At 38.8% G+C, this 22,573-nt stretch overlaps 4 protein-coding genes across 8 annotated transcripts in view; 3 read left to right on the forward strand and 1 right to left on the reverse strand.

Annotated features, from left to right (window-relative positions):
* The window catches only part of hpse2 (heparanase 2), a 48,306-nt gene extending 43,102 nt beyond the window's left edge, over positions 1-5,204 (forward strand). Inside the window, exons 11-12 of the mRNA XM_067520373.1 lie at positions 945-1,091; positions 3,394-5,204. Coding sequence (XP_067376474.1) covers positions 945-1,091; positions 3,394-3,556 — 310 coding nt within the window. The 3' untranslated portion in view covers positions 3,557-5,204. The remainder of the gene's footprint in view (positions 1-944; positions 1,092-3,393) is intronic.
* Positions 5,205-7,601: 2,397 nt separating this feature from the next.
* hps1 (HPS1 biogenesis of lysosomal organelles complex 3 subunit 1) lies at positions 7,602-14,859 on the forward strand. 4 transcript variants are annotated; one of them, XM_067520336.1, is made up of 18 exons: positions 7,602-8,037; positions 8,764-8,954; positions 9,057-9,191; positions 9,498-9,640; positions 9,730-9,838; positions 10,425-10,585; positions 10,698-10,800; positions 10,900-10,984; positions 11,397-11,452; positions 11,569-11,736; positions 11,996-12,175; positions 12,279-12,355; positions 12,449-12,586; positions 12,745-12,809; positions 12,983-13,128; positions 13,757-13,870; positions 13,982-14,064; positions 14,147-14,859. In XM_067520336.1, exons 2-18 carry the CDS (start codon positions 8,838-8,840, stop codon positions 14,307-14,309), a joined length of 2,043 nt encoding a protein of 680 aa, XP_067376437.1. In that variant the 5' UTR covers positions 7,602-8,037; positions 8,764-8,837; the 3' UTR covers positions 14,310-14,859. The 4 variants fall into 4 exon arrangements, with proteins under 4 accessions (XP_067376437.1, XP_067376444.1, XP_067376452.1 ...); XM_067520343.1 differs by having other exon boundaries at positions 7,602-7,976; XM_067520351.1 differs by having other exon boundaries at positions 7,602-7,877.
* On the reverse strand, positions 14,600-17,681 carry st3gal7 (ST3 beta-galactoside alpha-2,3-sialyltransferase 7). 2 transcript variants are annotated; one of them, XM_067520405.1, is made up of 7 exons: positions 17,544-17,681; positions 16,916-17,042; positions 16,495-16,832; positions 16,206-16,392; positions 15,968-16,108; positions 15,302-15,451; positions 14,600-15,205 (listed from the first exon to the last, which is right to left on the reverse strand). In XM_067520405.1, the coding sequence occupies exons 1-7, from the start codon at positions 17,561-17,563 to the stop codon at positions 15,119-15,121; spliced, it is 1,050 nt and encodes a 349-aa protein (XP_067376506.1). In that variant the 5' UTR covers positions 17,564-17,681; the 3' UTR covers positions 14,600-15,118. The 2 variants fall into 2 exon arrangements, with proteins under 2 accessions (XP_067376506.1, XP_067376498.1); XM_067520397.1 differs by having other exon boundaries at positions 17,135-17,674.
* Positions 17,682-18,308: 627 nt separating this feature from the next.
* Positions 18,309-22,426, forward strand: ankrd2 (ankyrin repeat domain 2 (stretch responsive muscle)). Its single transcript, XM_067520420.1, has 8 exons — positions 18,309-18,575; positions 19,659-19,805; positions 19,911-20,018; positions 20,104-20,202; positions 20,341-20,439; positions 20,566-20,664; positions 20,750-20,848; positions 21,340-22,426. Exons 1-8 carry the CDS (start codon positions 18,507-18,509, stop codon positions 21,463-21,465), a joined length of 846 nt encoding a protein of 281 aa, XP_067376521.1. The 5' UTR covers positions 18,309-18,506; the 3' UTR covers positions 21,466-22,426.
* The last annotated feature ends 147 nt before the right edge of the window (positions 22,427-22,573 follow it).

Raw genomic sequence — 22,573 nt, forward strand, 5'->3', positions numbered from 1 at the left:
AGAGTCATGGTCTGTGCTTCTCAGAAACAAGGCTCCAAGGTTTAACACAGAGCAAGGAACCCGGTTTTTAAAGGGAATTACTGCTTTATTTTTCCCTTGGTAAATATATTGAATTTAAGCAGGGGTCTGTGTCTGTGCCCGAAAGAGCCAGGATAAGTATCAAACCATGATTGCTTTGAAGATATGAGGTTTCAGAGGTGATAATTGGGAGAGATGCGTACCAGATCATTTAGCCCTGACCCTGAACACCAAGGCCGACATGTGGTATTCACTACAGCTTTGTTGTCTTTGTCCACAGACCTGGGCCTTTTTATTAGATTTTATCATGTTTGTCTTATCTGTCTCGTTTAGTTATTTACCTTTGGCCAGTGTTACTATTGAGTTGTGTCCCCAGTGCCTTGCTCTCAGGAGAGGGGCTCAAAATCTGTTTGTGTAACTCAAGACATGTTCCTGTTGCATTCACACCCTTTATCTGAACCTGGGCAATACAGTAACATGTTTTAATAGTGGATACTGTAGGAGAGAGGCAGATCTTTGCACAGGATTGCATTTCTAGGTATGATAAATGAACAATGGTTTGAAATGGTTCATCCTATATATAGATGATGGGTTTTTTTAGTTGTGGTATAGGTTAGCTTGCTACTTATGGAGTTCCCTTCCTGATCATGCATTATTGTGCTTCATCATTTTTCTGCAAGCCTTTTGATCCAGATTAGATCAAGGAGTATTCGTATGATCTGATTGCTATATGAGATAAAAATATCAAAGACTTTCTTCTCTTTGTTGTGATCTTTTAATAACGGAGACTTTAATTCAATGTGGCATTGTAATATATAATGAATCCTGATTAACAGATGTGGAATGGAGCACTCTTTCTCATGTCACATCCTGACTGTTCTGTCTGATGTGTGTAATGTTGTTCATTGATTTGTTTATGGTACCAGTCATAACTATGTGAGAGGATCCATAACAATCTACATCATCAACTTGCATCGTTCACGAAAGAAAATCAAGTTGGCTGGGACGTTACGAAACAGGACTGTCCATCAATACCTGCTGCAGCCCTACGGCACTGACGGACTAAAAGCCAAGTTAGTATCTCTGTCTCTCTGTCTCATACATATCAACACGCGCACACACACTCAAACACACAAATTAATTCCAAACAACAATATGATGAAAAAACACTATAAATAAACACTTTTGATTTTTATTCAAACAATCAAAATCTTTATTGAAGTATTTTCAAAAAAGTATTATTTTCTGAATGGTCTGAAATTCATTGAAATGAGAAACAGCAAAATTGAGAAGTTCCTAAACAAATGTAAAGGTCTTCCAATATTTATTTTTTCTGTGGGGTGTTTAACACTAGCCTGAAAACACTGGAGCAAATACATTTTAGGAGAATTGAGCTATATAATTCATGACCACCAGCACACATGCAAATTTAGACTTTTAATAACTTCTCTCTGTGTCTGAATTTAAAAGACCTTGAACAAAATTCAATAAGACTGATACAAGATTGATACAAAAAAATAAAAGCTAAGGTCTAATGCAAACCTTTGGTTGATTTTCTTTTGTCACTGAAGAATCATTAATGCTTACTATTAATTCAGACTTTTATGATATGATACATTGCACTTTTTTACTAAAACTTAATTCACAGAGTTCATAGAATCTGATTTTACTGCTAACAACAGATGTTTTATCATGAATTTCATTTTCATTATATACGCATTCCTTTTTACCTGTCAGGGTTATTGTCAATGCAACAGTTATTATTCTATATTACTATTTATGTAACAAGGGAAATAAAGCTTCCTTTAAACATCTCTTAAAATAAAAGGCTTAAACAAGGTTTTCTCTGTCCTTTAATCTCTTGGCCTGTTATTTCGACTGAGACTTAAGCCTAAAATCCTGGGATAACAGCCTAATGACTCAGGACTTTGCATGTGAGCACATGCATTTGTGCGTGTGTGTGTGTCTTTGCGTATGTTATACGATACATGTAGCTTTAATGGCGCCTCTGGCGTGATCTTTTTATAAGAGCTTAATAAAGGAGGATGTTTTAGGTGTTAAAACAGGATTACTCGGTACCTAATAGGCGAACAAGCTAACGATGGCCCTTTCAGGCCTGTCTTTTACTACAGGCCGTGCAGGGAAACATTTTATGAAGAATTTAGCAATACCAGATGTCTATAAATTTGCTGGTGTAGTGGGACTTTTTAATGTTTTAGGCCAAGTACTCGGGTCCATGTATGTTGACGGAAAGCTTTGAGCAACTCAGTTCGATTCCTAATTTCTCCTTCTTGAACATAATTGTATTTAAAGATTTATTGAATGTGAGGTTAAAATAAAAATATCCGAACAACTGGCCTTAATCCCTATATGATTACAGTATATTTAAATTGTCTTTTTATTATTATGATTTTTTTTTGGTATGAACAGTGGCACTGTAGAAATACAGTATTAGGAGATTATTTCTGATTAATTTATGATTTACTATGTAAATGTATCACAGAAAACAATAGGTAATTGTTTTGTTAAATTAAAAATGCAGTTTTTCACATTTTTCACAAAATGTCCTTAAGCTAACTGATTATCAGTGAGCTTTGTAAAATATTCCCACTGGATTCTCTACATTTTTTAAATTGTTATAGAATGTATATTTGATAAAAAAAAATTGCCTTACAATATAACTGTGACATTACTTTTAGATCCTTTTTCATATTGTTTTTTATGTTTTGTTATGATAAGACTATTACTAAATATTGTTGATTTCATGTCAAGACCTTTAACAGAAATGAAAACAAAGAAGGGATGAAGTTATTAGTAGCCCCATTAGCCTTATTAAAAGCATTGTTTCCTGTTTGAGGAAAACTAACTTAACATTTACACTGAAATATTACAGAAACCTATGTCTCAGACAAATGTAAATTTTCTGACAATGACAAATTCAATTCTATTATATTTTGAAAAATTTCTTTATTTTTGGCTTTGTATTGTTTATTAAATGTAAATATATCATAAAGTATTGTAGCTATATTACTACTAGGGCATAGTAGTGCTTGTTGCTGTAGTTTTGCTTTAAAATCATTTCAGTGTAACTGACTCCAAATGTGTTGGGCTTCACTCTGTACAGAACAATCAGGTTTTACTAATGTGCAGTTGTGAAAATCCAATGTTGTAACAGCAGCACCCCCAAGTGTACAATGTACAGAATCTTAACTTTTAAAGGCTGAAGGTGCATGAAATGATCAAAATTTGCTAGAATCTCATCACTGAGACACATTTTACGTACCTTTTTATATCCACAAATTTTATGTGTCAGAAATCAAGTAAAAAAAAAACAAAACACCAAGCTAACTTATTCTGTATTCCCTGCCTTTTCAGACATGTCCAGCTAAATGGGGAGAAGCTGCTCATGGTGGACAATGAAACATTCCCAGTTCTGAAGCCTAAGACACTGAGGGCTGGACGGACAATAGCCATGCCTCCCATGACCATAGGTTTTTATGTAATCAAAAACATGAACGCATATGCGTGTCGAAGATAACACTGACCCCATCACCAAGGACACTTCAATAGAGCGAGCTCGGACGCAGTTCAGTCCTCTGGTCTCTTCAACCATTTTGTCAATGAAAACAATTGAATCAGCACCCACCCCTTGTCTCCAGAAAGACATGCCCAAGACACACAAGGAGCTGCATTGAACACTTGTTTTCAATAATTATTCCTCATACCCTCATACAAGACTTGTGTGGACTGTGATTGCATTTTGCCTTTGTATGAAGTCTGTGTTTTGTAGTTTCATATATGTGATATCAAAGTTCACATTCTTTGACTTGATTAAGCTATTTGTCTTTCCATGGTCAAACTTAGCTGTTTTTTATTTCTGTATTTGCCATGGAGCAAATCTTTTTTTATAATCTTTCAATTACAACAAACAAAACAGTACCAGAGAAAACGCTGAACAAGTAGTTTTAGAAGCGTTGGTTTGACTTGCTCTTTTCCACAAAGAGAAAATGTTGTGAAGTGTGTTAGATATTGCCTGAACTAACCAAGGGCTGTATGTGTGCATGTGTGTATGTGTGGATTTTATTGGCAAAGCTACTGAAATGTCTGTCCAGCCTGTTTGACATGCCGCTGAAAATCTACATTTCTCCATTTGCCTTATCAAGTGGCCTAAAGGGAAAGTTTCTTACTGTTCATGTTTTATGCTTTGTGTATCATTGTTTTCCAGCTGCAGGTTTCAATTTTAATGCCATGACTATGATAGGCAGGATGTGTCACTGCCGCTGTTTTAAGAACAATGTGAACCCTGACATCACTTCTCCCTTGGCCTGGATCCCCACAAAACCTGGGTTTTCCTTTGCATGAAGTTCTTGAATCCCAGTTTTTCAGGTATATTTTAACCTTTATTTTTACTACCTTTATAGTGTGTTCTCACATTTTATAGTTCACTTATGCTGCTAGTTTTCTGTTAAATATACATTAAATATTTTACATAATTTGTACAGATTTAGTCATGTTATTAAGAAATGTACATAAACAGAGTGATAAAAATAACTGATTTAAGCTTGACATATTTTTTTTACACAGGACACACCTAATTTATGTGATTAAATACTTGTCTTTAAATTTCTATTAAAAGATACAGCCATGTTAGTGATACTAATGCCCACAAAGTTTAGATAAGTTTGTATTCATTAAATGACAGATTGACCAAGTGACTGTGTTAGGATGCAAGTGGCATTGATGCAGACATTTTTACAATTACACTATGATGGTTTATGGTTCATAGCTAGAGTTTCACATCAGCATTTATTTCAGTTTTATTTTTTAATATTTTGTCTCTTATTTAAGGATGAGCTTGTTATTCTAGACAGAAGCTACAGACTGAGTAAAAATATAGCCTGGACAGCTTTGGGCTGGCTGCTTATGTGTGCCCCAAACTGATATTAATGACAACGATCAGAACATTTCTTTACTTTCACGGCTGAAGATGAGCAGAGCGTTATAAACATAAAGAATATTTGTCCTCTGAATGTGTTTGTAGAGATGTTAATATTTCTTTTGGAGAGCATTATTTTTTAATATCTGAAGTTTGTCTATATATTATTTTTTGTGTTTAAAAAAGTTTACATTTATAATAAACAACTACAAATAAGAAGTTGAGTTTTGTGTATTCCTCTGTCTATAAAAGATCTTATGACACATTCTACACCAACGTAACATAGTTATCCCCTAGTCAAGTAAACTTTTGCCTGTAGTCAAGAAATTATTTGGAAGTCACTTCTACTTCTGTCCCAACAGCAAAGTCCCATCATGTGAATAAACATTGAGTAATGCGACCAGACTCCTTAGCAAGGAGGAGACAAAGAAACGGTGAGATGAGACAATTTATATTTGTACAGAAACGCAAAGAAAAGCAGTCTTTCACATTGAATGGCTCTAAATAAAAACTTGAATTCTCGCAGCACTCTTAAACATAGGTACCCGAGAATTAAAGATACTGATGGTTCGCACTCACTCATTCATTCACTCACTCAGTCACTCACTCACTCTCAAGTGTATATACACAAACCGTTACATTCTGTGACCCCAGATGTGAAAGCAGCTGGAGCGAGTCTTTGTAGTGGGAAGAGTGCTGTCCTGCAGCAGCCGCTGATGGAAAACATGAAGCCAGGATGGACTAAACCTCCAGACCTCAGCTTTGGCTCAGACAGATAAAACCTGGTCCAGACCTGACTTGGTGTCTGTTAATGCACAGACAACTGGGATCACCTTGCTAGGATCATGTCAAGGGGAGATTTTATAAGATTTTTTTGGATTCTTAGGCTAAAATCTTATCATTCAACTGACCTCCATTTTTCTCAGACAAACGTGGCACAGGAAAACTGCATTGAAATCTGTATTGACATTTCTAGGTAGTGAGTCATTAACACTGGCGGCCCATGAAGAGCCATGATCCAAAGCATGTACCTTTAATTATATTTTTGTTTTATGTTCCATTCATGGGAAAGTGGATTTTGCTTTTATGTAAGTAGCAGAAATGTTTGGTCACAGAAATGAACTTCAGGAACAGCTTCATTTCGCATATGGTTTATTTTAAACAGGCTGAAATTGTTGACGTGTAAGAATTAAACCAGACCCCTCAACACCTGGTCCATTTAACTGAGGTTCCTGTGATGACGAAATATTATTCACTATGAAGTGTATGGGCAGATTTAGATGAATACACAGAGGCTTAGTTTTAAAAGCGAGTACAGAGAGTGGGAGACAGCAGCTGACAAACAGAAGGATAAGTAACTTGGATTGTGCTGCACTTTCTCAAGAAAAGTGTTTAAATCAGCTGAATATTTAAAATCAGCCTACTGCTTGATACAGACATTATATAATATCCTAAAACAAAACTAAAAACATACGTGTTTGTATAGTAAACTGAGCGGATGTGACCTGTTAGTAATGGGTTGCCAATAACTGACCTCAACTGTAGACCAGAATCTTGCCAAGTGCCAATCCACGGAAATGGCTTTGTTTGGCAAACTTTGGTTCATATAAACCTGCACCTTGTGATAACTTCTAAGAGACAAAAATCGAATTAGGTTATGAGGGGTACTGTGCTGTGTCGAGCCACTTCTGCGTGACAGTGCCTCCTTAGTGGAGGTAAGTCTTACCCAGGCCTGCCTAACACTGTTTATACTCTGTGATCCATTTTGAGACATGCAAGGCCACCTTAGCCTGTTAACAAACACTGAGGATTTCATGATGTTTACTCTGTATATACAGGAGTCAGCTTAAATAAGATTTCCATAAATGCTGGATCCCCAGAAAACTGATGGACTAGATTAGACTTTGGCCCACAACATAGAACTTTTGGCTTTTTGGACCATTTTGACCCAAGCAAGTTAATAAAATATAAATATTTATGTTTCGATGGGGTTCTTTGCTTTGCTCAGAGGCCAAACATACAATCTGTGCTGAACCTTATGATACAACACAGATTTGTTGTAGCCATCAAAACATTCTCTGAACAGTGTTTGCCGACTATGTACAGTATACAGTATGCAGCAGCATATATGTCCTGTAGGCCCCTTTGTTCCACTGATGGAAAAAAGTGTTTATGGCCCTTATATAATAGGGATTTTTTTGCATTACCCAGTGAAATTCTCCCATATGCCTATTCTGAGTAATAATCTCAACTCTTCATCGGTGGACGGATGTACGTTGTTGAAAAGCTTTACACAATTAAATATAATTCAAAACTTTTTCTTACACATATTTTCGTACTATATTTTGTAAAAGTATAGGTTTATGGTAAAACAAAGGCCAAATGCCTTGATCTCTATCTTACTGAGAACTTGATGCGTGTTCTGCTCAATCAATAAATGCATCCTGTTCAGTGGTGATGTTATATGATTTTGGTTTGTTTTTTGTAGATTCTCTTACAAACCTTGTTACGTGATCGAAGCACAAACACTCCTAATCCAACTACCAACCATGAAACTGAATTCCACAAATACCAAACCAAACCCAGCGCAGCCTCTCAGTCATGTGCCCCACCTAAGGCGCTTGCACATGATTTCTCCCCTGCCCCACTGATCATCGTGCTCCTCGAGGATTCACTCCATTGCGAGGAGCATCCAGCAGCTCTCCAAATCGCGAACTAGGAGCTTCGAGTGTCGTACCTCCGTGGAGTAGGAGCTCCGTCCGTGTTCAGATCAGCGAAGTCCGGCTGCACGTCACATGACTGCGCTGCGCGAAGCTGCACGCAGGGCGGAAGGAAGGAGATGTTACAGCAGCCGAAATGAACACGTCCAGAAGCCGCAGCACCAAACTCTGAGGACAGAGGACGCTTGGACAACACGGAGAAAGTGGGGACTGAGATGCTGAGGCAGAAAACACACTGGGAGAGTAGTTGCAACGCGATCGTGTGTTTGTTTTGCACAATTTTGATGCGTCGAGGAAGTCTGGTAATAATTCAAGGCTTCGGGTAAAACACGAGGTGTAATTTACGGATCGGAGTAGCTCCAGGTAATCAAACAAATATATATATATATATATATATATATATATATATATATATATATATAGCTAGCAAAGAGTACACATCACATGCAGTGACCCCAGCGCGCGCGTGTATGTCGCCCGCGCACCGTAATGATGAGTTGGGTGTCAACAAAATGTTGCAATCATTTTCGTGCCTTTCTGTCAGTTAATGGGGAAACAAAGATCTTGCCCTGTATTTCCTTATAAATATGATTTAAACATACTTGCACATAGTCCTAAAATGTGGGGGGAATGAAGTAAAGAGCGTGCAAGGCTCTTTACAAGTTGCTCCGAGCATTTACTTTAACATGGCATCATCAAAAATGTGTAAAATCTTGCCAGTATAATACTACTAAGCATTCTGCCAATGGCACTGCAGTGGGCTCCTCTATAGCTGCTTTCACTGTGCACACATGGAAATTAGATTTCTGTGTGTACATCTAAAACAGCAAGAGAATGTATTAAAGCGTTGCTGTTTTTCCAGATACCTCAGACTCAGACAAATGCTACAGTTTTACAATAGTTATCTACCTGGATTTATTTGAAAAGTGAGCGCTACTTCTTCCTTTTTAACGTGAACATGAATGTATGTTTTTTTTGTGCTCATGGTTAAAATTTTTAACACGCTCTTCCTTTTTGAAAGTCTCTGCTTTACAAAATCTCACCCTGGGGTCTGTCTTCTGCCTCACTAACCTTTTTTTTTCTTTATAGCATAATGCATCTGGAGAGGTTGGCTTAAAGAGGACACGACAGTAAAACAGGAAAGGAGTATCTCCGGAGTCCAGATGAAGTGCTTGCTGATAGCCAGCGAGAGTGCCGAGGTCCTCTTCCACTGGACCGACTCTGAATTTCAGCAGAACATCCAAGAGCAGTATGGCGCATCTCAGGAGGAGGGCCAGGCGGTAAGGAGGGAGGAAACTATGTTTAAGAGATACTGGCTTTTTGTAGCTGTAAATAACGGTTCATTTCTAACTTCTGTTTTTGCTTTTTTCTGTGTGTTTTAGCTTCCAGCATTTGAGGACAGCATTAGTACTCTCTTTGCCCCCATCATTATCTCCTGCAGCACCATGGTGGACAGGCTGGGTGACAGCTACACCTCCTTCATCACAGAAAACAACCACATCTACGTGCTCCACCAGGTAGCACCGGCATTCCAAAATAAAAGCCGTCTTCAGCCCAACACAGATTAGGTCCTTTCACGATGAAATGAATAATTTTCCAGAACACTAAAGATTTAAATTGTGTTTTTATTTAGCCTTGTATTGAAACTTGACATGTTTCACATCCTTTCAGTGTCAGCAGCCTCTTCTGTCTTCCCATTAAAAATTCCTTTGACAACACACATTACAGGGCCAAGTTTAAAATGATCATCTTCAGTTAATTTTCCAATTTATTTTCATGTGCCGTGGGCATTACGAGCTCATTAGCTTGTTTTGTATCCTCAGTTTGATGAGTGTCTTTACATTGCTGTGAATGGAGATGGTGAGGAGGGAGAGGATGATCTGAAGAGGAAGATCTATGTGATGAAGAAGATGATGGAGGTGCTGTTTGGCATGGTCACCCTGAGCAGTAACCTCCTCAGAAAAGAGTAAGAAATGTTCTGTGTGTCCCTTCTTGGGACTGGACACTTTGAACATACCAGATGGTTGGTGTATAAATCATGTCGTTTGTCACCAGACTGCGTCCACAGGACACAGAGCAGAGAATAAGGCTGTGGAAGTATCTCCAGAGCCTGCTGGAGACCTACAGCCACCTCCGAGAGAATGACCAGAGCTTCTTAGTGGAGGTGCAGTGCATTACTATTTCTTTTGCTATTTTTTTACAACCTGATTAAGTATTGCTTTAGATTCTGTCCAGTTTACGCTCATCACTTTAATTGCTGCTTATGTAGGGACAAGGAAAAATATAACTACACACACACACACACACACACAAGCGCACACGCACACACACAGGTAAGCATACATTGAGCTTTCCGTTTGAAAATTTTACTCTGGTAATTGTGTTTGTTTTTAAATGTGGTGTTAAAATTTAACAAGACTTGTGGTTTGCAGTAGTGTCTAAGAATTCATAAACACTAATTATTCTGCTGGATTCCTTGACCAATCATATGATGTGTTCACGGACTACTGAATTTTTGGTTTCTTCTTTCAGCAATATATTTGTGGTTACAGATCTCTATATAAGTGCTTAAAGATCTCTCTTTAAGATATAGAATAAAACCACTAGATGGCAGAAACCTGTATTATTATGGGAATATTTTATTATTCTTTACTATAGTTTTCTCATTACAAGCATTACAAATCTCATAGTTGAAGCCATGTCTGTATTGCATTTTCACTGCTGGAAATTAAGATTGCTCCTCCCCAAAGGCAGTGGAGAGACTGATCCACCCCACACTGTGTGAGCAGTGCATCGAGTTCCTGGAGCGCCGCCTGGTTCAGCAGCTCAACAGCAGTGCAGAGAGAGCGGGAGAGGAGGTGCTACATGCCTTCATCTTGGTTCACACTAAACTACTTGCTTTTTACTCTAGGTAAAATACATTTCCATAACTTGCCCTTTTTAAATAATTCCTATTACTCTGCTTTATTTTTATTGATGATTTTTTTAAATGTGTTTGGTCCTTTTGCCTCTCGTCTTTCTAGCCGCAGCGCAAGCACGCTCTCCACTTCAGATCTTCTGGCCCTCATTATCATAGCGCAGAATATGTATCCTAGCAATGTTGACCTGGAGGACACAGGTCCTGAGGTAGAAAATTCAGACAACCACTAACAAAGCATCCTGAAAAAATGTTAGTTTCTGCTTTTTTTTAATACATGTTTATTGGCATGTTGTGTGTTTGTGAAGGACATTGACAGTACATCTGGATCTGGTCACGAAAGCTTTTATACCCCAGAGCCCTCCCCTACAGACAACAATTCGAGCAGTTCAGGTGGGTTCAGTAGTAGAGCCTGTGTATTTGTGTCTAATGAGTTATTTCAGTTGCTGTATATTGAGATTTATTCTTGAAAACATGCAGAGTTGTGTACAAAAATAAAACAAAACTTTTAATCCCTCCCACTTTGTATATGTTACCAATGGAAATTATTAAAAATGAATGGGCATAGATGCAGTAGTTCCCAGTCGATACCCGTCTGTGCAGAAACGGGTATGTGGCAAGAAGTGACAAAAATACATCAATCGAGCTGTTTTTCGTTTTTAGGCCTGTATCTGTAGCTAGATGGCAGTATTGTCAAGTGTGGATTTGGGGTGTATTCAGTTTCTTTGTAGAGCGCATTACTCATCATTAAGGGCTTTTAGCAGTTCCTGAAACAGCCTAATGTTGTGTATTTTTGTGTCACTAGAAAAGCCAGTTAGAGGAAGTACTCCAGTGTTTGAGTTTGTAGACCCAGACATACAGGTAAATATGTATCCCAATGTTAATTTCTAATATTTTACCATGTTTTATAATGGTCAGTTGTGTAAGAATTAAACCAAATTGACATCTCACAACTAGATAAATACTTGTATATTCAGATGGCAGAGGATAGCTTGCAGACTCTAGATGTTCCTCCACATGACGCATCAACCCCTCGCAGAGTCTTCTTAGACGTGTCCAGCAAAGATGGACTATATCCTATGATGCCTCACTCCATGTACTGTCTACAACTGTGGCCTGGCATCACACTTGTGCTGCTAACTAAGGTTTGTGGATGCCATCACACTTTCAAGTCTTGCTTCCTGGTTTTGTAGCCAGCAGGGAGAAAACTTATTATAATGCACTCCAGTATGACTCAACTTTGTAATAGTACAATTCATGGCACAGCCACACTATTGGATTGCATTAAATTGCACATGTGGTCACAATGTTATGCCTTATTGGTGTAACTGCAGTTTTATGCAGTGCTCCCAGTGTTTAAGCACATCTTCGCTCCCTCACTTAAGCACCTACATTTATCTACAGATTCCCACCAATGCAGTGGCTATGTCAGTGTATACATTTTTGGAGGCATTTGCTACGCTGGAGAAGCGTTTACGTGAAGGCCACGAAGGTTCTGCTGCCACGAGAGGCCAGCTGACTATACACGACATCCGCAATAAACTGGATAAATTCATTAAAGCACTGGGACCTAGTGAGATACAGGTATAAGTTTTTAATTTGTGATGTATATCAACATATTATATGAAATTGGTTTTAGACATGGAAAATTTAAATCATGTTTTGTTCCTCCATGTTTTTAATCTAGTCTGCACATTTACAAAATGTCTGGACAGAGTTCAAGAATAGAGCTTTTGCCAGAGGGGGACCAGGGTTTAACAAGGAGTAAGTCTGCCATAGCCCTCTGCTGGACAAAATGCGTCATAGCTCAGCTGTTGGAGGATCCTTGCAGTTCATACATTGGTGTTTTTATTTTAGTCTAATCCCGTGGTGTAAAAATATGAAGACCCAGCTGTGTGGCATCTACCGACAGTGCTTTCTTATTGACTCTGCATCGGCTGACGTTCCTCGACATCTCTCCACTGGTCTGCAGGAACGAGTCCAGACTATGGTGCAGTTACGTATCGGTCACATGGTCCTCTTTTTGTGTTATTTTGTTGTTAACTTATTGTTACAGTTTTACATCTGACTCACTTTATACATCCTTCCCCTCTTTTTACTTTCATTGTCTTTTTGTCTAACGTTTTTTTTCTCTCACCCTCTGTCCCTCCCAGAGAGAAACTGATGGATTGGAAGGACTTCCTGCTGGTGAAAAGCAAAAGAAATATCACCATGGTGTCATATCCTGCCAGCAAAAAGATGCGCCTCATGTTGTTTCTGATCTGTGACTAGTGCTTTGCACAAACTAAATTGGAAATATTTCTCAATGTACATTCCTATTTTTAGTCTTAACAAAATGTTATGACATGTGCTCTTACCTTGAGTGTATTGCTCTTGACCCAGCTGATCTCACTTACCTGGAGGAATTCCCAGGTCTCATCCATTTTATCTGTGTGGACCGATCCACCGGCCAAATGATTGCACCATCTCTCAGCATCACAGAACGCACAACATCTGAACTTGGGAAGGGACCAGTGGCTCAGTTCATCAAAAGCAAGGTCAGGCATACTAGAACTGAATGTCTTCAAATTGTGTGGTATTTAATAGCTTAATTACACTCAGAAAGTTTTTATATTAAGACTGATTTTTGTCTGTTGTTGCTCTTAGTTCAGAGATCCAGGAATAATTATTAATAAATAAAATAAATAATGGAGACTTATGGCATGTTGCAAGATATTGTCACTCTGGTCTGTAGAATTCTTAAAAATATATCACAGAAAAGTGACATAATATAGAAATGTGATGGAAAAACAGTACAAATTCAAATCTGTTGTTAGTGTAAATGTCTTTGCTTGAGGTATTCATTTGACTTGTTTGTCGAGATTGAAATGGCAACATCAATAGCTCTGTTGCAACAAACATGTGGGGAACGTGAAATATCAATTATTAAACAATCATACATTGTGTTTGCTGGTAGGTGGATTTTGTCACCTTTAACCTCCTGATTACAACCATCTGTACCTTTATATTTACTGCACACATAACAGAGAACTCTCTGCAACAAAGCAAAAATATATATTTAAAAAAGAATTCCCATAATTCCCATGCTTTATGCTAATAGTTTTGTTCACCTTTGTCTTAATGTAAAATGTGAAATAAATTTCTCTTTGCTGATCCATACTGAAGGTTTGGAGCCTGGTTGGCACAACTCGACATTTTCTTCGAAAGGGTCACTCCACAGTCACCTTGCGTGATGGAGACTTCTACTTCTGTTACTTCCTCTGGTTTGAAAATGAGACAGTAAGTGGCTGACATGCCAAGTTCAGGAATACTAAAAAAGACTTAGTATCCTGGAATGCAGTTGGATAAAAAAAAATAATTGTTTTGTAATGGTTGTATCTGATCAATTAGGGCTACAAGTTAGAGGCAGGAGAAATACCCATCCTGCCTGATGAGTCGGCCCCCATTGGAATGCTTGCATGGGATTACTACAGGTAAACAACATTGTATAAGAAAATTAAATGTGATTAATCAGAAAGAGAGTGCGCTGGCTACAAAAAATAATGTGTCAAGCAGGAAGCTGCTCCGCTACTACAGTAAGAATCACCAGGGGGAGGTGGTGAAGTGCTACGAGCTGCTGACTGTTCACCTGGGGGTCATTCCCACTGAGATCATCCTCCAGCACTGCAGACAGCTGGCAAGCAAACTGTGGGAGCCATCACGCAATCCGCTGCTGTAAACACACCCACACACTTGAACTCACTAGCCAAGGTAGATATCTGTTGTATTGCCAGGAAAAAAAGGTCTTACTCTCTACATGCAAAGTGTCCAGTGCCTTTTTCATGTTTCCACAGGTTAACTGTTTATATAAAAGATTATGCATTCTATGATAATCTGACCTAAAATTAAATCCAGAAGCACTTAAGTTCATGATTGGTACAATCAAACACCTCTGTGCATTTACGCACTATTATTTGACTTGTATGAATTAACATTTATAATATCACTCAATGATTGTTGATGCAAATATATTTTTCAATACTTCTTTATGACCAGATTCATATTTATTAGTAATATTGTAAATAGCAGAGTGTGTTTTCATTTTCCGCTTTTTTAAGATTTGCAGCAGGTTTTATAATTGCAGATGCTATTTTTGCCTTTACCACTCCATGTGGAATACCTTGTATGTATGAAAGGTGTAATAATAGTTACTGTATGTCTGTCTTAATGTAGTTTTGGAGCAATGCTTATCACTATAATCACTTGTTTATTAAATCACTTTCACTAGAGTTGAATCAACAGTGTTTGCACCATAGACCACTGCATACATTTTTGCAAACCTAGATTTGTCTCTAAAATTATAAGATTGTTATTTTTGGAATTAAATTTGCTCGCTTGCAGTATCATACAACCTAGACAATTTAAAAATTCAGTATTGTGTGGGTTTCTTTCAGCAGGTCAGAGGTTTGTCAGACTCCATACAGGCTTGCAGTGGGAGGGAGGAGTCGATGTATGTTTCAGCTTTTTTTCAGTCTCTGCTTCAATGACTCACAGAGCACCTGTGAGGTCAGTCACAGCTCTTGCAGCCACCAGGTCCCTCAAGAAGAGTTTCTCTGCATTTACGTCATGTATCACCTGCATGGTGATAATATAATCAGCTATAATCTATTCACTGCAGGCAAAACTATTTATGTACTTGTTAAATATCTATACTACTAAGTCAAAACTTACTTGAACCTTCATTGCATCCATGCGTATGGTCTCATAATAGTGAAGTCTGGCTTCTGGGTGCTGCATATCGTACCCAAACCCAGCCAGACTCACCTGGTCGCACAGCTGCAAAGCCATCACCACTGCACTGGCACCTAATGTTGGCACCATCTATGTGAATAGGGAAAACGTGGTCTCTGTCATCAACCTGTCTATATATTCAGCATAGCAGCCTCTTTCAATTCTTGTATTAACCCTATTTTAAAGTCTGTATCCATCCACTAATAAGGTATCCTCTCCTAAAGCTATGGATAGATTTAAAGAAGGCTGTACATGGCAGACAGCCAAGAAATCTGGTTGACTTAGAACAGGTATGTCCTGCGGAATGGACAATAAAATATACTAAGAGAAGGAAAATGCTGCTCAGAGAGTACCCCAAGAGGTTGGATTATTTATAAAGACAAAGGGGAGGACATTTCATCTCAACGTGTCATTTCAAAATAAAAATAACAATTTATTAAAAAATCATTTTTAGCTTGATAGCACTATCCTACGACCTGGTTGGGGATCTCTGCTTCATGTCATACCCCATCTCTTACCTGTCTGTTTTGATGTGTAATAAAAAAAAAAAATAATAATAATAATAATAATAAATACATATATATATTCTCACACACACACACTTACATTTCCTTGTTTCAGAGAATATTTCTGTAAGACTTGTTCAGTCTTGTGAATAATATCCGGGTGGAGGATCCTGAAATTCTCTGGTTTCAGAGGAATGTCATCCACAACCTCCTTCCAGAACCACATTTTGGACCAGAAACCCTATTAAAGCAACACAATAGATGTAGAGCATGTGAGGCAGGTGTTTCTACCATGACATACTGTAGCTTATGTAATACATCACTTCTGAGTGGCTTACGAGAGGCTGTTTGGTGATGACAGAAATGAGCCAGTCTAGGTCCAGGCTCTTAAAGATCGTCAAGGCAACCATGGTGGTCTTTTTATACTCATTTGCAGAGCTAGGTGCTCCCTCTGGGTAAATCAGACGGATTGTAGTGCGGGAACCAGCATCTCTCTCAAAGCCAGGCACTGGAGCATTATTCAGCCTGGTAACAGAAGTGTGTGAATCTGTGTGAAATCTGTGAATTCCATCTGAACACTAGAAGGTTATCCTTCCATTTGTGTCTGTCTGACACTGGCACACATACCTGATTATGATGTCATACTGATCTATATGAGACCCAAGATGGCTCCCATAAAGAACCCCTCCACTGCCCACCACTATGCATCGTCTGCAACTGCCATCTCTCCTTAGTGATGGGGGCAGGCCAGGTTGAGGCAGAGAGGCAAGAGCGAGGGCCAATAGCTTTTCACTTCCCTGGAGACCCAGAGGAGGGGACCGATCCCAGGGCATAGGCCTCTCCTGCTGCACAAACACAGGGATGTCTATTAGGCCTGGAGAGCAGGACAGAGGCTTGAGGTGGTTTAAACACCATCGAGGCTGACAGGGCACTGACAGCAGGGAAGCTGAATGATTTAGTAAGACCTGAAGAGAGAGGAAACATGGTGAGTGAGTTTTTTTGTAGCCAACACATAATCATAAATGACTGCTAGGATGTATATCAATACCAGATCTTTGGGATGACGATAGTCATTGCTAAGACTTGCTGCTTTATCCACGGGGAAATAAGCAGGAATTAGAATAACTAAGTAGCATCCAATCAGCAGCACCAGACTGAAGGCAAGGTTGTCACTCCTATATAGCGGTAAAAGAAGTGTGAAAATAACTTGTGTTTTAGCATTAAATAACAGTTCCACATAATACACACAGTGCTCACAGATATGTACCTGCTGAGAAAAAAATCCCTGGAGTTATTCTTTATGACCACTCCCTGTTTGTGACGAGCAGGAGTTCGTGTAGGAACTTCTGCAGCCTCAGGCAGCAGTGCAGAGCCATCACAAAAGTCTTCTACACTTAAGCAATTCAGTGTTACCATGGTACTTGTATTGCCACCGAGAAAACTCACACTTTATGGAACTCCCAGTAGGTATTATAATGGCTATCATTTAATTGCAAAAAAGCCAAAATTGTTTCTCTTTACAGTAACGACTTATTTTAGAAATAATTATTGTAGTAATTATTTTAGAAGCTTAGTTTCCACATTTTAACCATTTTACTGTTAAGTGACATTGTTTTGCTGCATTCTAAAACTTCACGAGGAACATCAGTTCTTCTAATATGAACAAAATAACTCACAGCCAGCCTGGTAGAAACATACGCTGATGGTTAATCTGTTTGCTTGTGTTCCATGGTTAAAGGAAAAGCAGCTAACTGCATGTCCTGTGCAGCTAAAATGGCTGCTGCCGCTGCCTCATGTTCCACTGAACTCTACCACTTCCCTCAATAACACTGGTTAACCATTAACACGTAACTCAGTCACATTCTGGCAGGAATGCCTGTAAACAAGTGTGTGTCTGTCCATCCAATAAAAATTTGCATGAAGATTTCAAACAGAATGGGGTGTCCAACAAGTGTCTACTAAAAAAACAATGTGTATGGGAACTGGAATAGTTGTTGTGCAATGATTTACATTATTGAAAAATTACGTAACCTGAAGCTGGAAAGTAAGTTGTTGTTGGTGTGCTCTCAAACTACTACAGGGTATCACTTGACACTTTTGGAACCTTTATAAATAACATAATCCCTCAAAACTCTCTGTCTGTTTATGAGAGTTGTGCTCTTGTATAAAAGTACACACTGTTGCACCAATGGGACTGAGTAAAACCGAGAGCTGGTGGAATGATTATAACCTCAGCTCATGACCTAGGCATAGCATGCCTGAAGGGTTTAATGTACTTGTATGAATGTGTGTGTGTGTTTGTGTGCGTGCGTGTGTGTGTATGTGTGTGTGTGTGTGTTGGATGACAAAGAGGGAAAGAGAGAGAGAGTGGAGCTGGCAAGTACTTACAAACATGCATGCATACACACACCAAAGTGCACACACACCTGTTTGTTGGGGTAACACAATGTACCACTATGAACCCAGCATATCAAGCAGGAAGCCGCTGGGCTTGCAGCACTTGTTTATGAAGTGGCACGCAGTCAGCTGAGTTATCCATGTTCTTTAGTTTTTTCTAATTTGTCCCCAACTGTTTCAAAAACGAATCATTTTGTCAACTACCATTTCTTTTTGCACTGTTGTACGCTATATGCAGACGGATGGAAGACATTGTGCAGTCAGCAGCAAGAGCGATGGACTTCGAAACAGGAGTAGTAAATAAAGCTCAGGTAGGTCAAATAAATGTAAATAAAGTAATATGTGGTAAAGTTCTGTTGATATCACAGTATCCTGCATCCTGTATTGCTCAGAATGGTAATCATCAGTGAGTCCCTATGAGGAAGATTTTATTTAAAACAGCATATTGTATAAAAGTCTCAAAATACAACAACATTAATTTGCAGAAGCACTGGACAAAGTGTATAACCACCACGCTCATCACTTTATCGCTATGGAACTGTTTTAACTTGAATAGTTTCTATGAAACTTGTTTAAGTCAAGAATTTTTCATTTGAAGTTGATTTGGCAGGAAATGCTCCTGTTCACATGCTTTTATAATATTTTAGAATACCGATATTTTATGCACGAGGCGTACCAGGAACCTGTCAGCAAGATAATAACAACTATATTTTACTTTTATAAAAAATAAGTCTGGGCAGCATCATTGTGGAGTTGATAGGACTACTGCTTAATGTCCTTGGTTTGAATCGAGCTGGCCTATCTATAGGGTGTTTGAACGCTTTCCTTATGCCTTCCCTGTCCCTTCCTGCAGGTATTTCGGTTTCCTCCCACAGTCCGAAGACATGCATGTTAGATTAATTGGTGATTCTAAATTGCCTATAGGTGTGAATGTGAGTGTGGTTGGTTGTCTGTGACAGATTGGTGATCTGTCCAGGGTGTACCCTGACTCTAGCCCGATGAAATGTGGGATCAGCTCCAGCACCCCCCACCACATTCCGCAACCCTTAACAGGATAACCAGATGGACAGATAGAAAAATAAGTCAAATAAAACAGAAATCAAACAGAAAGTCAAAATGTTAGTCAAATATAAGGTCACATGTACATAAAGATATTGAAATTTATGTCTGATAAATTATGAAAAATATATTAAGACCAAAATAGAAGCAACTTATTTGGAACGTTTGTTTTGTTATGGCCAAGCCTATCTTGCACTATGATGTGAATTTATCTTGTCATTAACACTTCCATTCCCGGCTCTCAACACCCCTTAGCCTACTTGGCAAGTCTGTTTTACAAGTCAACAGTGCCTCTCTCATTTCAGCTTTCTCATAATGTTTCTGTCATCTTCCAGACACAGGAGAGAGTACAGAGGATCACCTCAGACATACACTGTGAGATTTTGCACCTGAATGGAGGAGAGAATATTGCAAAGCTGTGCAAAGCTAAAAAGACGACCAAGAAAACATACACTGCTATGGTGTCTGTAAAAATTCCTGCAGTAAGCTAGAATTTGTTTACATGCATAACAGTGCTATAAAGGCAAAATCTCTGTTTCCCCCTGTCCTGCTATCTTCAATGTGTGCGTACGTTTGTGTTTGGAAAGACAGGGACAGTGGCTACTGCTGAATTCATGAATGCAGCCAGTCAAGGCAAAGTGAATATAATAGAAAAGTATCTAGCTGATGGTGGGAACCCTAATGTGCATGATGAGGTAAACTATTATCATGGGAACAGAAAGATTTACAACATAACAACTCTCAAAATTTACTTCTAATTTACTTACTTAAATTTTCCAGTTGAAGAGGACAGCACTACATCGTGCTTCTGTGGAAGGACACGCTGGAGTAGTCCAAATGCTTTTAGAAAAAGGAGCTGATATCAACTTCAAAGATCGGGTGCGATGTGCAGGAAAACGTTTGTTAAGATAACAATAAAATCTTCACATCTATCTATCTTCACATTCTAAAGCTAGAGTCCTGAGTGGCCTGACGTTAGTACTGCTAATAGAATCTGGCATTCCTGCCATTTTTCAGCTGGGCTCTAGGGCCATACACTGGGCCTGCAGAGGGGGAAGCCTTGGAGTTGTCAAGGTCCTGAAGAACCACGGGGCTGACCTGAACATTAGAGATAAGGTAAATCCTTGTGTAAATCAATGTTTGTAATCTCATGCAAATGAAATATAGTCCTTTTATTTTGATTGGATTTGGATTTGTACAAAAATAATTTATTTACACTGCATACTAATGTCCACACTGCAGCTGTACAGCACTCCTCTGCATGTGGCCACAAGAACAGGCCATATCACCATCGTGGAGTACCTTCTATCTTCTGGTGCCAAAATCAACTCCAGGGACAGGGTAGACAGCAGCTCAACAGTGTTTTGCATCCCTATTTTATCAACTCTATGATCATTTTTTGTCATTAATACATTTCTACTCCCAGGAAGGAGACACAGCTCTGCATGATGCTGTGCATCTGAACAGATTCAAGATAGTGAAGCTGCTCATAGCTGCAGGCGCTGACACAAAAATAAAAAATAATGTGAGTTTTTTTGCACATTTGTAGCTCAAAGATGATTTTAAAGACATAGTTAGAAATTTTGGAAACAGAGTTCCTAATACTCCGTATTTTATATGATGTTAGTACCGCCAGCAGCCAATTACATTACCTTATCAGAAAGACTGGAATCAGCTTAGTCATTAATGGGTTACGCCTTGTTTTTTCAAAATCCATCATCTTGGAGGTTTTGCCGCAGACAGTGGTAACTTTTTACACTTGCGATAACAAGCTACAGTATATTATAAGCCTGTCTCCCCAAATATTTGCATACGTGATAACAAACCTCAAAAACAGACATAATCTGCTGTCTGAGGGTTGAAGCTTTATATTACATGAATGTGGTGTCATTACCTCATACTGTGTAAATATGTTAATTCCAATATGCCGAATGATTTCTATATAATAAGCTAACAGAGGCTGTGGCTCATGCTCATGCCTGTACATATTTTCAGCACATGCTAACTATGTTACAGGAAGGAGTCACGGCAGTGCAGGAGGTAAAACAATGGCAGTTTGATGTCATGGAGACCTTGCAGAGGCTGGAGAAACTGAGGGACGTTGGACTGATGCCACCTGAAAACAACTCAAGAGAGCAATGAACACTGCAGTGAAAAGCTACAGTATATTGTACATCTACTTATGGATTCATGCCATTATCTATGACTAGTTGTCTCAGGTTCAAATACATTCTGGTAATTTCACTGCCATTCTGTGTACATCTTATTTGAGTATGTGCATTATGTTATTGTCACGAGGCAGTATGATGTGTGAAAATCTGCCTTATCAGGGCATAGTTTTTAAACCCATGAGAATAATATGAGCTCAGACACTCCCAAACATCAGCACAGATATAAACATTCAAAATTATCCTTTTTTATATAAACCCATTCGATGAGGAAGAAAATTAGGATTTCTAAAAGTTTTGGCTACATTTGGGTTTGATTCCTGCTTTTAAAGAGCTTCAAGATGTGAGAGGGACGCTCATAGATTTTTCATATATGATATGATTCCTTTGGAGGTTGACTAACAGATACTGCTGTACAGAAGCTGTGTTTGAGGTGCTGTTTTATTGAGGTGGCAGACGAGGCCAGCGCACACAGTAGCACTGTGTTTGAGACGTCAGCTGCTGATCGCAGAGATGGCTGGCATACCCGTCACTAAAGTCATGGATTCAAGGGGGGGCTCAGTGGACATATTTTCCTTCTGTCATCAGTGGCTTAAATGTTCCTGAGGAAGGCTGATCATTAATACTGGAGAAATGGACTGCCTGCTCCCCTGCTTACAGCATGTTTTTTTATGAACAGTTAGTCATTATGCATACAGCCATTCAGTCCAGTGTGTTGTGCATTTCATCATCCAAACATAAAATACTATTTTGAAAAGTATACAGTTACAGCCTTCAGTTAAAATATCAAGTGTTCACTGTAGACAACTTGTCAGATACATTATCAGCCACACACTGTATTTCCTGTTCCAGCCAAGGCTGTGTAACTGTCAGGGACTTTAAAGGAGACACACACTATGCACAATAATACATTCATATTGTCAGCCTGACCCTAACAGAGGTATTACTGTACATGGTCCATGTATCATAAAGAAATACAAGCTGTTAAATTTGTTTGACTCAGACATGTTCTGTTATTTTTAATACTATGTGAACTACAAGCAGCATGCTGCTGGGCTGTGAGTTTGAGAGTGATGTAGAAT

Source organism: Channa argus, chromosome 1, assembly GCF_033026475.1.
Source record: "Channa argus isolate prfri chromosome 1, Channa argus male v1.0, whole genome shotgun sequence".
NCBI classification, from domain to species: Eukaryota; Metazoa; Chordata; class Actinopteri; order Anabantiformes; family Channidae; genus Channa; species Channa argus.

Excerpts from the sequence above, each read along its gene's own strand:
- st3gal7 (XM_067520397.1), bottom strand. The coding sequence starts at position 17,283 with ATGGTAACACTGAATTGCTTAAGTGTAGAAGACTTTTGTGATGGCTCT. Across the intron at positions 16,393-16,494 it reads CAGTATGACATCATAATCAG|GCTGAATAATGCTCCAGTGC; the intron begins GTATGTGTGCCA and ends TTCTGTTACCAG. Across the intron at positions 15,206-15,301 it reads TGGATGCAATGAAGGTTCAA|GTGATACATGACGTAAATGC; the intron begins GTAAGTTTTGAC and ends ATCACCATGCAG.
- ankrd2 (XM_067520420.1), top strand. The coding sequence starts at position 18,507 with ATGGAAGACATTGTGCAGTCAGCAGCAAGAGCGATGGACTTCGAAACA. Across the intron at positions 20,203-20,340 it reads ATATCAACTTCAAAGATCGG|CTGGGCTCTAGGGCCATACA; the intron begins GTGCGATGTGCA and ends GCCATTTTTCAG. Across the intron at positions 20,849-21,339 it reads ACACAAAAATAAAAAATAAT|GAAGGAGTCACGGCAGTGCA; the intron begins GTGAGTTTTTTT and ends ACTATGTTACAG.
- hps1 (XM_067520336.1), top strand. The coding sequence starts at position 8,838 with ATGAAGTGCTTGCTGATAGCCAGCGAGAGTGCCGAGGTCCTCTTCCAC. Across the intron at positions 10,586-10,697 it reads CTACTTGCTTTTTACTCTAG|CCGCAGCGCAAGCACGCTCT; the intron begins GTAAAATACATT and ends TCGTCTTTCTAG. Across the intron at positions 10,985-11,396 it reads CAACAATTCGAGCAGTTCAG|AAAAGCCAGTTAGAGGAAGT; the intron begins GTGGGTTCAGTA and ends TTGTGTCACTAG.